Genomic DNA, 16,057 nt, shown 5'->3' with positions numbered 1-16,057 from the left:
GGGGGAATGGGACTTGAAGCCAACAAGTTAGCATTTGCAGGGTTTTCATATGTAGTCATAAAGTAAATCCCAGAAAAATTAAATCAATTATTTTATCTTTTTTTTTTTTTACACAATAGCATATAAGAGGCACATAGCCAAATTGTTCCTGACACTGGAGCCAGTGTCAAATCCTGGCCTTGACACCTAATAGTTTTGTGATTTTTGATGAGTTACTGAACTGCCCTGTGCCTGCCTTATCCCTTAAATAAAGGGAATAATGGAACCCAACTAAGTATGATGATGCTTAAGTGAGTTGTTATGAGTAAAGGATTTAGAATGATCCATGCATGGTCTTAAGCTTAGTGGTTGTTGGGTAGTCACCATTAATGAATATTATTTCCTATCTCTGTCTTACCAAAAATCAGTATTGAAAGAGTAGAAAGTCCACTTGCAAAGAAGAGAAACCTCAGCTTACTTTCCTTCTCTTCCCACATTCAATGTTATGTTGCTCAGATGGTTCAACAAAAGAAACTATGAAAAATCTGAAGAAAAACAAACGTTTTCTCTGAGGATGCGCACAAGAAAGATAAAAACAAATTCCCAGACACGAGCACTCGGAGGTTTGGCCTTTTGAAGACCAAAGTGCTTGCTTATAAATGGAATATTAAAACCACGAAAGGCAATTTTCCCCTTTCGTCTTTCCTTATTGCCTAATTTTCCTCCCAATCTCATTTGCATAATGGATAAAAAGGCATCCATTATGCAAATGAACGACAGGGCTGTGAAGTTGTTGAAGCCACAAACCTGGCTTCCCATGAAGAGAAGCCGCGATGAAGCCGCCCAATGTCCGGGTTCCAGCAGACTGCTTCTCTCGCTTGCATTCCAACAAACAGAGGAACATTATGAAGCCTATACTAGTACAGATCATAGATCATTAATATCCACCTGGCTCTTCTAAAAGGGGCACTGCAGATGCTTCCCAGAAAATGAGTGCAAAGGACAGATACTCAGAATGGTCGCGTGTACAGGAAACTTGACAGTATACACTTTGTTTCAAATGTGAAAAACTAGTACTATGTACAGTTTTTACAACTTTAAGCATATGCTTTGCTTTAAAAGGCAAAGTGGAAAAAGCCCCTGTTCTAGCTTGAGAATTAACCTATAACAGGTGCTCAGAGCTGTCTCAAAATGTCTGCATACATTCAATAGGAATGAGAAATTGTTTTAAGTACCAAAATATTGAACTTTTCAGAAACTTCATGCTGTTAAACTGACCTAAATTTATCTCTAAGAGGTATCACCAAACACTGACATATTATGTCTCTTACAATTGTCATTTCACTGAAACTTGAGAAGAATGTTTATTTTCTCCTTCTATCCACACCTTTAAAACAAATATAACAAAAGAAGAATTCTGAGCGCACTCACTGGGTCAGTTGCTCTTGTTTTAATAAACCAGTAGGGCAGAATTAAGAAACTTACTTCAAAATGTTTGCCCCAAACTCTGAGATATGTAGTCTGTGGAGGGGAGGGGGGGGGGGGAAGGTGGCAAAAACAGACGTGACCTTTATTCCTAGAGTGGATTCCTTGATCAAGCTTAGCTTATTCCAAATGATGTTTTCAGGGACTTAAAAATAAAATGCTTCTCATAGGCTACGGATGAACCTCATCAGGTGCATTCCAATCCCTCCCTTATGATACTTCAAGGGCACACAGTTCAGATTCAGATTCACCTTCCATTCAAGAAAAAATGCTATCCACTTCCCTGAGCCTCAACAACTGCAAGGAGCTATGTAAAAAACAATAATAATAATATAGAGAAGAAACCAGTTTGTATTTTTTAAAGAAAGATGACTAACAAGGTAAGTCACAAAGTAGGAGCAACTCATAGTCAGCAAGGGGATATATATCAACCAGGTGAAAAACATACCACAGAAAATACACATACCTAGTTTCAGAGCAGAAGGGGTTACTTCAATTTCCCCACCAACTGGTTTAAAGGCAGCCAGTTGGGCAGCCACTTCAGTCTCGAAGGCATCTGGGCTCTGGCGACCTGCTGGGTTTCCTCCAGGGCTCTCGATCTTGTGGAGTGGTTCTTGTTCGTCAAACACGGCAATCAGCTACAAACAAACCCAGCAACACCAATTAGTGCTTCATTGGACACACACATCACCTGGAGACTGTTTCTAGCTGTGATTTTTGGTTTCAATAAAAATGGCCTCTGAAAACTTACACTGTTAATGTGATTGTACCAACAACTTTTAATTCAGTATTATGTCTATAAGCACCATGGACAGGAAATAATGAACAGTGTATGTGTCCTGAAATAGAGAACCAACTTTGGCTATCTCTCTTGAAGGAATGAAATGGTTGCCTCCTCCCTTCCCCTTTTCTAATAAGCCTGAAAGGACTCCAGTGTCACTTCTAAGAGTTGTTCCAAAAACATAAAAGTTGAACATGCAGAAATAGAACAGTAGATATGATGAATTCCATAATTACATCTTTCCTTTTAGACACAATCATAATAAACTGACAAAATGTGAATATTTACACAGAATTTGTATTTACCTTGTACACACACACAGATAACCCATTTTCATACATGCCTTTACGTTTGTTCTTTTCCCACATGACTGATCTATGTTGACTGTTCTAAGTCCAATGAATTTCAATTTCAATGAGAATAAGCATCAGCACTTTAACCTAATTATTCCCATCTTCATCTCAATTTTATTTCACGGGCGACCTATGCTTCTTGTCATAAATATAAAAATGTTTGTCAATTTCTAAGTCATTTTTCATAAAATAAGGGCAAAATATCATAAAATATTCCATTCATTGTGCAAACACTGCTGTGTAAAAAGTGAGGCAACCCGGCTGAGACTGCATTTTTGGCCAGCGGACAGCACCACCATCAGGGAACCTCCGATGCCCCTTATCACTGATGTGGAAAAGTCTAAACATGAGGGCAGCTCAGGGATGCCTCTGTCAGTGTGTGTGCAAATTTGAAAACCGCTAGTAAATCTCTATATATTTTTCATTCATTAAATAAAACAAACCTACTTATGATTCAAACATTTATTCAGGAAAAACACTCAAATCCCTATTCATAGGGGAACCTTGTTGGCGATAGTATTAATGACACAAGCTCAGGGGTAACCAATCAGAACATCATACATTCCAAGTTCAATCTTTCAGAAGAAATGAATACAATTAGGGATATGTAAATTGGCTATTCAAAAATGATTTTCATAATTGACTACTCATTTCCAGTATGGAGACTTGTTTAATTGGAAAATCCAACAATCCTCTCACCACAGGAAACAAATGCTAGTCCCCAGACATTATTTTTAATTCTTAAAATTGAACACACACATTTTCTATTTTTAATCGGCAGCACTGATGAACTGGTTTCAGAGAAGACTTAAATAGATTAATAATGAAAGATTATTCTAGGATAAGAATAATCCCTAAAACTATATTTATCCAAGCATCTGGCCAAAGTGATGTTTAACCTGTAAATCCTGAAAATGAAAATAAAAACCATTTTTAAATATGGTGGAAGTATTATTTTCATCACTATTTCTGTGACAATTTTAATTTCAACTTTATATATTGGTAAATTCTAACACGTTAGTAACATTTATTTTAATGCATCAATCAACTAAAAAAAGTATCTTATTATATGGGTAGTATAAACAGTTTCATGTAAATTAAAAATCATACCTTACTTTTCCCTTTTGTTATATCCTTAACTCAATATATCCTATATATCTTAAATATTGGGGCAAAGAAGAAAAAATAAAATACTAATCGAAAGTATAATACAAAAGCTTATCCCAGCTGGTATACACCACTGTTGAGCATCAACCTATGAACCAGGAGGTCACAGTTTGATTCCTGATTCCATGTCAGGGCACATGCCTGGGTTGCAGGCTTGATCCCGAGCAGGGGGCATTCGGGAGGCAGCCAATCAATGATTCTCATCATTGATGTTTCTCTCTCTCTCTCCCTTGCTCTTCCTCTCTGAAACCAACAAAAAGCTTAAAATTGGTAACTCATAATATAAATCATTATCTATAGCTGCTATATAACATTTTTTTCTTGAAATACTTTACTAATAACCATCAATATATATATAAGGCTAATATGCTAAGTGTCCCTCCAACAGTCCAACTGGTCACTATGATGCGCATTGACCACCAGGGGGCAGACACTCAATGCAGGAGCTGCCATGACACACACTGGCCATTTACAAACTAATGACACCGCGGACCTGGCACCAACAAAGCAACACTCTGCTTCCCCCAAATGGGACACAGGCCCTGCCACCACCGGGGAGCGACAGCCCACCAAGTCACAGACAACACTGGCAAGATCCCATGGCGCAAAATGCAGCCCACCGCCCAGCCCAGCCTGGAAATGGTCACTGTGGGCAACGGGTAATGACATCACATAGCAACACCCGGCTTCCTCTCGCTAGAGACTAGCCTCCTTGCAGTTTCTTCAGCCCAGGAACATGACTTGCTTTATAGCCAGGTGCAAACATTTTACATTTCAACCAAATGTCTGTGAAAGCGTTTTCCCATATGCCTCATCTCATTTGATCCTCACAGAAGTCTTGGAGTAGGTAGATAGGAGCCTTGGTAGAATCCTATTTTTTTTTTTTTCATTAGTTGGAAAATGGAGATTTAGAAACTTTAGAAACTTACCTGACTGAAAAGAAGTAAGAAATGGTGGACCTTGAAAATGACTTCAGGTTTTCTCACTGCAGAGGATATTGTCAAACACTGCTGCAGTTAAATATTTTACCCTTCGTTCTTTTTGTGTGATCTACAATAATAATCTGCTTTGTGTTTATATTTACTGCTGTGTTGCTGACAATTACCTGAAAGAGAAGTTGGGGTGCTTCACTGGGCTGGAAAAAGTTTAGCTAAATCAGAAAGCAGGTCTAATTAAGCAAGTTTGTTCTATATCTATAAAAGGCTAAATTGACTCCCACATGCCCAATACATATAAAGCTCTCGTTGGCACCAGTTGTACGCGTGTGTTTCAATCTGCCATTGTCGATTGTGAATTTGGTTGACACTTCTATTATGGAGAACGGGTGAATAGTGCTATTAAAATATTTCTTCTAAATAATTTCCTTTCAAAGTGCACAAATCCGTTCACTGGGCCACTAGTACTATTCTATTCACACAAGTGTATAGAGTATGCAGTAACAATGTTATACCAAATAATATATGAAATGGAAGAACAAAGTAGTTTGGAGACTGTGTTGTCCAAGTGAACCTTGTTTTTTTAATTTCCAATGCAGTGTCTCAGACCACACTGTAACCATCTTCCAAAAAGGAAGGTGTGCAAGACTAGGCTGCACTGTGGAATATTTGTAGTTATCCAGGAGGACGCTATGGCCTAAACTAAGAATGTGAACATGACTCTATGGAGACACAGGCAATACACAACTCTTCCCAAAGATGATGATAGTGAGATCTGGAGGCTCCCAAATCTCATGATCTCTCTGACTAATTAGTTGTTTAGTCTGTCTCTGAAACCCATGACTGACAGGAATGATCTCTGTACAGCCCATTCTGAATGTATGGATGAAGGGCTGAATGAATGACAGAGTCTCTACCCCGGGAAGGAAGAAGACCGGTTTCTGAGTCTGTGATGCCCAAGGTCACCGGCAGCACAGGTGCTGGCTGAGGAGACATCAGCCTTCAACTCCACTCTTCAATGCACAGAGACGCACACTTGTTTCAACACTGATAATTAATTTCCACCATGTGTTGTAGGTGCTTATTAGCTAGATTGCTTGATTCATCAGAACACTTACATTACTAGGTGACAGAGTTCCTAGAACACAGTGTTACAGAGATGCATATGTTAATTAACATAAACCACCACTCTAGCTCCTCAGCAGAAGACATGCTGACTTCCAAAGTGTCCATTGTATGCCAGTGGCCCCCCTCCCTGCCTTAAACCCATTCGAAATGACCTTTCCAACAGAAATGAGTTCAACATCAAAGAAGAAATTCTATTAAATCTGTGGTGAAGGTTTCATCTAGCCTAGCCATCTGTGGCACGCAGATTTTTTCACCGACCCCTTGGAGACTGCAGTAACCTAAACTGTATGCAAAAGGCAACCAGGCAGTAACTGATTTGGACCCGTCCTCTTCTGCTGCCCTATCCATCTCTGGCGCCCCTGCTTCTCTCCTGTGATGCCAGCATTCTCATGTCACCCAGGGCAGCACTGGCATTTCCCACAAAGACCATGGTCCCAAATGATCTGTTCACACAGCCTTGACTTCTAATCACAACTCCTGTCCCTGCAGACCTCTAATAGTAATTGGGTACCTAATCCCCATATATGCACAAAAAGATCAGCCTACAAATATGCTGTTCATTCTCTCACCCAAAACAAAAACCCAAACAAGCCAACCTTCTCAGGACTCACCCTTACAGGTGCCACCCCAGTTCCTACCTCCCCTCTAGAGTAAAATCTGAAAGAGCCAGGCACAGAGCAGTTCCAGTCTCTCTCCTTCATTCCTTTACTGAGGTCACTAGTCATTGACCTCCACTGAAGCCAGTCTTAACAAGTCAGAAACAATCTGCAGGCTGCGAAATCCAAAGCCCACCTTGGGCTTGTTTTTAGGACACCATCAACCATTGCATCCTCTTTACATCATTTTCTTCACTTCCTTTCGAGGAAATACATTCTCTGTCTCTTTAAATATATTTTTTTCCAATTACAACTGACATTCTATATTATATTAGTTTCAGGTGTACAGCATAGTGATTAGATATTGATATAACTTACAAAGTGATTACCCAGATAAGTCTAGTACCCATTTGACTCCATACATAGTTATTATACTACTAGAGGCCCCATGCACGAAATTTTGTGTCCCTCAGCTTGGCCTGCACCCTTTCACAGTCTGTGACCACTCGCTCCTTACCACTGGCCTGCAGCGGAGGTAGGAGAGGCTCCCGCCACCGCCACTGCCCTCGCCATCTGCGAGCCTGGCTGGCTTCTGGCTGAGTGGCACACCCCCTGTGGATGCGCACTGACCACCAGGGGGAAGCTCCTGCATTTAGCATCTGCCCCCTGGTGGTCAGTGTGCATCATAGCAACCAGTTGTTCCATTATTTGGTCAGTTTGCATATTAGGGTTTTATTATATAGGATTATTGAATATGTTCTCTATGATGTACTTTACATCCCATGACGGTTTTTATAACTGGAAATTTGTACTTCTTAATTCCTCCCCCTTTTTCACCCATTACTCCAAACCCCCTCCCATCTGGCAACCAGCAAAATGTTCTATGTTTGATTTGTTTGTTCATTTATTTTTTTATTAGATTCCACATATAAATGAAATCATATGCTATTTGTCTTTCTCTGTCTGACTTATTTCACTTAGCAAAATACCCTCTATGTCCATCCATGTTGTCAGAAATGTTGTGAGTGGTCTCTCTCCCCCGCCCTCCCCCCCACCCCACTTCCTATCTCTAAGAATGTCCACTGCTGAGAATTAAAAAAAAAAATAAGAGTGAGTAAACCTCCAGGGGAGTGGAGGCATAACCTGAATTGGCATGTCGTGAGTTTAAAATTAAAGTGCTCAGCCTTATTTTATAAATTCATGTACATTTTACATTCATTTTATACTCTACCAGATTTCTGTGCTTGTTTTAATATGAAAATACTTGTCTTTAATTGCCACTAAATTTAAGGGACCAGGACAATGTGCAATGTTTATCTTCTGTGTTTTATACCTCTGTTTGAGAGCTCAAGGTAAAATGTATTTTTTAAAACACACCTATCTTATAAATAGGACTTAGAAAAACACACAAAAATAAATATATTAATGAGATATGTATGAATTCTATTCAATTGTCATACCTCAATTGCCTGCACTGAGAGTGTCCCCACTGCAAAGATTAGGCACTAGATTTGGTGCCTACATGTATCCCCTGGGGGGCATCTGGAAAGAGCATCTGAAACTAGGATAGACCTAGAAAACATATCATCCATAAAGTTTATTTTAGATAACATTTTAATATTTTTTCCACAGTCACCTTGTAAAGGTTAAAAATAATGTAAAAGTCAACAACAACGAAACTCAAAAATCAAAAAGAGAGAAAAGAGGCCCTGACCAGATAGCTCAGTTAGTTAGTTATCCTGATGAGCAAAGGTTGTAGATTTAATCCCTGATCCGAGCACATAAAGAGGTAATCAATGAATGCATAGATAAGTGGAACAACAAATCAATGTTTCTCTCTCTTTCTCTCCCTTCCTCTCTCTCAAATAAATAAACAGTAGTTTTAAGTTGGCCAGTGTGGCTCAGTTGGTTGAAGCATTGTCCCATGCAATGAGGGGTCTCTGGTTTAATTCCCAGTTGGGACACCTGCAGAAGGCAGACAATTGATGTTCCTCTTTCACAACAATATTTCTCTCTCTCTCTCTTCCTCTGACTCTATAATCAATTAAATTAATAAAAAAAAGAAATAAAAAGAGATTTGGATAATTTACAACTTATACAAGCCTGAGTATCAGACTTGATCAAAAGAGCCATGTCTTCTTTTCAATTTCACACCATCAATATCTCTTCAAGGACTCAGACCTGTTTTTATACTCAAACGATAGGGCCATTATAATAAACATCAATAATAAAGGTGCCTGTGTATATGTGTGTGTTGGGGGCTGAGTGTGGGGGGGGGGGTAGAATATTAATTTTCTTGATAATATCCCTAACATGTCTAGATGCTTAGCACAGAGAGAGCCTGACACACATGGAAGGCTAATGTTAATGCCTTTTGTTACCATACTTAACATTCCCTGGCTTTCAGAATAATCCCACTTGACTTGTTTATTCCCATTCTACTTTCACTGTGTTGCTTCTCTTTAATCTCTTCATCACAGGACTGACAAGAGGAACAGAGAAAGTACCAAGATCAAACACATCAAACAGGTAATTTTTGTTTTTCCTTTTTCCTTGCTCTTCATCACACAAGAACACACAATCCTTAGATACTCAGTACTGCCCTTCCACCAAAGCGAAACATGGTTTGTGCTGTCTGTTCTATTTCTACTATAACTCGAAGCAATATACCAACACTGTTAGTTTTTACACTGACAAGTAAGTATTTTAATAATAACGCCAGGAAGTGCCTTAGTGCGGGGTCCTTCAATATTCATGATGTGGTTTGCTCTCTTGTCAACCTATAGCATTCTGTCACTTTTATAGCCTGAGTTTTTATAACCTGATGCTATTACCATTGGGCTACATTGAGAATAAAAAAAAGAGTGATCCAAATGCCCGTAGAACATAAACTGCATCTTCAAAAAAATATTTTATTAGCAATTACACTGAAAATTATGTGGCTGGATTTTAATTACATGTCAAGTGAACTAATGCACTACTAAGAAATGCTTATTTGCCATATTGAGTTCTTTGGGTCAAACTGTTGAATTTCACAATATAGTGCTATTTTTTACCGTTTCGTACAGAGTCCGCATTACTAATAACTATCAAGTAAAATTAAAAGACAAAGAAAAAAATGGTATCCTACAAAATGAAATTGGAATCATTTGTCTCAAATCCTAATAAACACAATTAAATCTAAGGAAGCCTGTGAAATTACTGCAATTTCACAAGTGGAGGAAAACACATTATCACCTTTGGGAAGAGGGTGAAACACTGTGGAATTTCATTTAAATGTACGCATCTGCTGGAAACTAAATAACAACTGGCTATGTGAGCTGATTTTATGCCATTTTAAACAAAGGGTGGAAAACGGGTTCTTTTCCTTCATAGGATTTTGACAGGTAGCTAAAAGCATGTGATCTGAATTTTTAAAATTAGCAGGCTCATGCTATTAGTATCTTCATCAGACGCTAGCCTTCAGATCTTGCATCCTCAGAGCAAGTGCGGAACAACCCGGCTTCTCATAAAGTTCAAACCACATTCAGTAAATGAGATAAAACCAATTTTCACTTCCTCTCCAAACTGAAAATCTATCATAGGGACCTTTACAAACTTTACAGTTTTAAGCTTCATCCTAAAGAAAATAGCATGATTTACATAACTGTACTAAGAATGCTATTTATCCTTATCATTTTTTAAAGAGGCAGCTGCCTATATTTCCCCATAACAACTAAAGATATGCCTATTAAAAACCACCCATATTTCAGCTAAAAACACATTTACCTCCTTTAATTATTTAGTACGTTTACTTAGAAGCCAGGTATAAAGACATTTTATACTGAATCACATTTTTGTCTCTGACTGACTTGAATTAAAATTTCAAAGTTGAAGTTGTCATTTGACAAGAATCTGGAGTTTGTTTTTTGCTGCATTCTTTCCGTTCCTTAGTAAGAACAGCTCGCCATGTGTGAAACAACGTTCACACCCTTATCTAATAGACAAGGGCAATCCTGAGGAGCCCTTTCCTCTGTGCCTTCTTCATCCACAGCAGTGGTCAGACAAAGGGTCCATGGAGTTCAGGTGCCAGCCACCAAGTCTAATTCTAGGGGGCCCCAGGGGCCAGCGATAGGAAAAGGGAACAGATACAGAAGCCTGGAGAAGTTCCAAGCATAGTGAGAATAACACAAATGTCAGGCATTTAAAAAACTCAACATACTTGTCTTATCAGTAATAATACTATTTCCTCTCTCCCTGGTTTACACATACTAAAAATAACAGCTACTCAGAAAGTGGGAGCTACCTGGGTGAAGCTGCCTGGGAAATCCTCAAAGATGATCCCAATCCATTGGGTGGTTTGCCTGCCATTTAGCCAATCTACCACTTGATGGTTCTGATAGAGTAGGCAGTTAGATATGAGCAGAATAGGAACTACAGGCCAGGTACAGAGGAAGTCCCAGGAGCCTAGCAACTGGCAATTGTAAGGTGGGACCTCCCTCACAGGTGACCTATCTTCCCCTAGAACAGGGGTTGGCAAACTGCAGCTGGTGAGCCACATGCGGCTCTGTGGCCCCTTGAGTGTGGCTCTTCCACAAAATACCGCATGTACAGTGCGATTGAAACTTCGTGGCCCATGTGCAGAAGTCGGTATTTTGTGGAAGAGCCACACTGAAGGGGCCAAAGAGCCGCATGTGGCTCGAGAGACGCAGTTTGCTGACCACTGCCCTAGAATATCACTGGTCCTGTGGTTTAGACCACTTGACCTTTTATATCACTGGTCATGCAGATTGACCCTCCCATGACCTTTCCTCCCCCCCCCCGCCCCCCCAGCATGTTGCTAGTCATCTGGTACACCCACTAGAGGAGGAACAAGGGGACCAGAGAATAGCCTCACACGACTCCCATACAAACCCTTGTATGACCACTCCTGTAAGCACTGGGACCTTAGGACAATGAGGTTCGGGTCCATATCAAATAATCTTAAGAAATACTGAGGTCTGTTGATCACAGAATCAGAGTTTTGCTCAAACTAGAAATAACATTTAGGCCTCAGTTGTATTTCAGCTTCAGGCCCAGAAAAGTAGCAAAGGTCAGGTGGGGCAACACAATGGCTAATATCAGAACCGGATGTGCTAATGACCCCCTGCGCTGGCACCAACCAATCAGTGGAGAGCACAACCCTGAGAGGACACACTAGAAAGCTGATGAATATTCTATTGAGATCCTTCCCCTGGACTTCCCCTAGGGTCAATGCTTTGGAAGCAGATAAAAACCCTCAAGACAAAGGGCCCAAAGCACAGTTTCTCTCTCTCTCTCTCTCTCTCTCTCTTCCACAGCTTTCCTCCCCCTTTCTTCCCTCAAGGCACATACCTTTGGTTTCTTTCTCCTAAGCTCCAAGGTCCCTTCTTTTGTCTCCAAAACTTGTTTCCTGAGCCCATACAGCCCAGCTGGCTCACTTCTTGCCCGGTTCATGGTTCACTTCCTCTACCCCTGTGACTTTCTAAATAAACTTTCACTTGCATTTGAGTTCCTTGGCTCTGAATTCTTTTCTTAGCCTAACTCTATCATCTGGTGCTATTTGCCATTAATAGTTCCTCAATTTTCTTCAATCCCAGTGGCTCCAAAGGTCTCCGGAGAGTATACATTATTGGAGATGAAGGTACAGGTGGAAATATTTTAAAATGCATGGACACACGAACACACACTTGGCTTTTTTTCTCCAAGTTATTCTTATCTAAATCTCACACATCTAACCAGAATTTTGAAAGAATATTTTATTTGAAAGAAGTATCTCTGACACTAGGAAACATAAAATAGAATGTGGAAAAATATTTTTGTAAATTATAAAGCATAGATACAGTTACAATGTTGTAACATCCAGGTTGAGTATTATTTCTCGGGCTCAGTTTTATTCTCCCTACTTCCTTACAATTTCTCTTCTCTAACCAAACCAAAGTGGTAGCTGTCTCAGAAACATACCCTTTGATAATCTCTTAGCCAAGGCTCAGTGCTACTACAGCCATCCAGACGTATGTCGACAGATTAAAGGCAATAATTTACTGGAACCTGACGAATTCTCTCTTCAGGGTTATCCCATCCCAAAGGAATGGCACAATGCCTCTGACCAGGTCCTCACCTAGCCCTTCTAAGGGCCTCAATTCTCTTCTGGCTTCCAGTCCAGCCCCCTGAAACTGACCCACCACACTACTGCGGAAGGGGCTTTCTCTCACACAGGTGTGGCATGGTCTTGCCCCAGCTTAAAATTCTTCATTATGTATTTGTCAGGCTTTCAAAATGAAGTTCAGGCCTCCCATTGGACGCCCCTGACCATGGTGTTTGTTTCTACAATACTGGGTTCCACATCTGAAATTCTTGCCTCTATAAATAAACTGTAAGCTACTTGAAACCATGTGTCACATCATTAAAATTTTATATTTAATGAACACTTATGTAGTCCTTACCCTGTTCTAGGCACTGTTCAAAGTGTTTACATATTTTATTTCATACTCCTAAGAAACCCTATGAGAAAAGCACTCATACTGTTTTATAGATAAGAGAACTGATAGACAACTGACTATGTTCCACACTCAGAGCATGGTAGTTGGCAGACAGAAGGGGGGCAGGTAAATACACGATTTTTGTTTTCTGCTGTATCCAAGCCTCTTTCATATGAATACCTACACTTTTCTGTGGGCACCGTATCCCTGAGTCCTGATTTTCCATCCAGTTAGGAATAAAGGCAACCTCCATTACCATGTATGCTCCTCTACGGGCAAAATAGCTACTGCCCAGCCTGAAGGTTCAATGCAAATTTGCATTTTACAGTTTTCTCCTCTCAATTCCACGTTAGCATATTATGATCTCAATCCCATTCCCTGACGGACTATATGAATGCATCCGATTCTCTTCCAGAGGAAGCCTTTGAAATTGTAGAACTAATTTGCACATTAACATACCTCGTTTTGAAACAAACACCACTGTGCAGTGTTCTCCACTACTTCTGACTGTCAGAAGAAGCTGGCTTATTTGTACTAATGACTGCAATCCAGGGCGGGTTGCTTAATTTTGTGGATTAATGAGTAAGCAATCAAATGTGATTTTAAATCATGAATATAACAAACATACTATTCATTTATTTTGACAAGTAGTTTAATTTATGAGACTTGGCTACAAATAGAGCAGTCTATTTTGTAAAAGAAAAAAAAAGAAACCCTTCTGCGTCTAAGACAGCACCTCTCAGATAACAAAACTCGGTAGAGAATAATGACAAAGCCACCACCTTCTAAAGACAAATAAAGAATTGATAGGTTGATGGAGAAAAACAATGAGACCTGACTATACCATTAACATTTTCAAAGAGAATGACTTTTGCATGCACCTGGGCTATATGCAGTATCTTTGTGGGTTGCACACCACACAGAACATTCTAACCAAACTAGGTCAGTGCTGATCTGAAGCAGGTGTCCCTAGCCTGTCACCCTGGTAGCCCAACACACGAGTTTCTGAGCTTTGCGTGTCCCCGGGGTGGCCTCGTACGGCAGGCCTGACATCCCCCAAGGCCAGGTGCAGCGGTGAGTGGACTACAGATATGAGGAAGGTCACAGCTCCCTGAAAATGAGCTGGTGATTAATTGGTAGTACATGTCATCAGACTGGTTAGGGAGCAGACCCTTTAGCGTGGACACATTTAGCAAATTGGCCCGAACCCCGGCTGATTGACCTCGTGACAGCTCCAGTGATGTCCCACCCTCCCAGCCTTTCATGACAGCTGAGCAACTGGTGGGGACCCCGGAAAGGTCAGCGGCCGACTGACTGAGGGATGAGGAGGCGCTTCTCGCCTAAACAGAACACTCAGACTCAGATGTCCTTGTCGTGAGTGACAAGGCTTGGAAGCCGATATTTACAAAAATGCACACTGCCCTGGCAGGTGGGGTTAGCCGCCCAGCCGCTCCCCTCTGAGTGGTGGAGCACACCTTCTCCTCTGCCTTCTAATTGCTCGACATCTTAGACATCTTAATGGGTGATAGTGTGGCTAACCCTGCTGGAGTGGGCGCGGACTTTGGGAGCATCTAAATGTCAAGATTTGTAATTATGATTGTGGGTTGATTAACCTCACAAGGAATGATGTCTTACTAATTGGGGCCTGAAATGCAGAAGCCCGGAGTCCTTGCCCTTGTTCCGTCACAGGAGGTTTGTTACCTCTTCCAGGAGTAGCAGCATTTTAGGTCTTATCTCTAATTGTAGAAAGATGGTCTTTGCAAGTCAGTTGTAACTGTGTAACTTGAGTGCAGAAGGTCTTCCTAAAGCATCTAAAATATATTCTGTAGGCATTTTTATTTACTTCCAAATCAAAAATGGGAACACACTGAGTATACTTGTGGAAAACAACGGAACACAAATCTTAAAATTAGGACTGGACCCCCAAATCCAGGTCGCTATGACCATCAGGAACACTGGGTTTGTAAAGGCGGTCTTCACACTGATACTCCCAAACCCAAGGGCTGGTTCTGAACTTTGTTACTCAGGCCTTATGTTTTCTAGGCAAAAATAAAAGTATGGAGCAAGGAGGTGTGGAACTCACACTCTCCCCCAGTTCCCTACAACAAACTGCATACTGCTGTGTGTTTGCTGGAGAGGGGAAAGAGGTCGGGAAGGAGGAAGGAGAACAAACCTTCAAAAGGATGTCATTACAGACTTCTGAAAACACACAGTAGTAAATAAGACATACAGATCATCAAAATTCCCAGAAAACTTCTATTGCAATGTTGGTGCTTTCCCTCTCACGTTCTATTCCATATATTTACATATATAGGGTGTTCCAAAAAATGTATACACACTTTAATAGCTGATAACTCAATTTTCACTCCTTTTCAGATTTAAGTGATTTGGGGAAAAAAAAAAAAGGTTGATGCCAGACTAAGCTTTGAAAAAAAAAAGAAAATTGATCCTAAAGTGCCACTAGACATTTTTTTTAATGGGGATATATAAAAGATAAAGTTTAGGGTATAAAACCAGCAACAGTCGAAGAATTGAGGGCACACAAATACGAAATGAAATGATTCTTGATGTTTGTGATTCCATTGCTTCCAGTTATCAGCAGTACCCGGACCAGAACAGTCATCAGTTTGAAAACAGGCATTGAGAAAAAATTATTCATTTCTGTAGATTCTTTTAAATTTTGAAAATAAACTGTATGTTAATAAACACTGACTTTATAATTATTCAAAGTGAGTATACTTTTTTGGGGGGAGACCCTGTATAGCTTACCATTATTTGATCTATACTACATAATACACAATTTAATTTTCTGATAGTTTCACTTAGGATTTTCTTATAAGCAATTTTCTGTAATTTTAACCTGCAAAAAATGAGGAAAATTCATAACTGATCATTTCATAACATAATTGTCTATATCATAAATAATTTTGCCATTCTGGACACATGAAAGTAGAGGTTATCTTTGTACAGTAATATCATTTTTTAAATCATTGCTAATTTTGCAGACAAAATTATATCTTCCTGTTTAAAGGTCAATCATTTGATTACCACTAATACTGGAAACAATGTTATAAGCCACTTTTTTTTTCTTCAATGGATTGTCTGTTCATACCCTTTGCCCTTCTTTTCCATTTTGCTTTCAGTGTTTCTTATT

The 16,057-nt window shown here is 40.0% G+C and overlaps 1 protein-coding gene across 4 annotated transcripts in view; it reads right to left on the bottom strand.

The window, feature by feature from the left end:
* The window catches only part of PARD3B (par-3 family cell polarity regulator beta), a 916,117-nt gene that overhangs the window by 583,655 nt on the left and 316,405 nt on the right, over positions 1 to 16,057 (bottom strand). For all 4 annotated transcript variants that reach the window (XM_036319101.1, XM_036319103.1, XM_036319104.1 and 1 more), the window contains exon 3: positions 1,931 to 2,102. In XM_036319101.1, the coding sequence (XP_036174994.1) occupies positions 1,931 to 2,102 (172 nt within the window). The remainder of the gene's footprint in view (positions 1 to 1,930; positions 2,103 to 16,057) is intronic.

The sequence above is a fragment of the Myotis myotis genome, unplaced genomic scaffold, assembly GCF_014108235.1.
Source record: "Myotis myotis isolate mMyoMyo1 unplaced genomic scaffold, mMyoMyo1.p scaffold_m19_p_8, whole genome shotgun sequence".
NCBI lineage: Eukaryota > Metazoa > Chordata > Mammalia > Chiroptera > Vespertilionidae > Myotis > Myotis myotis.
The sequence above is the reverse complement of the archived record's forward strand: the minus strand, read 5'-3'. Positions and strand labels throughout refer to the sequence as shown.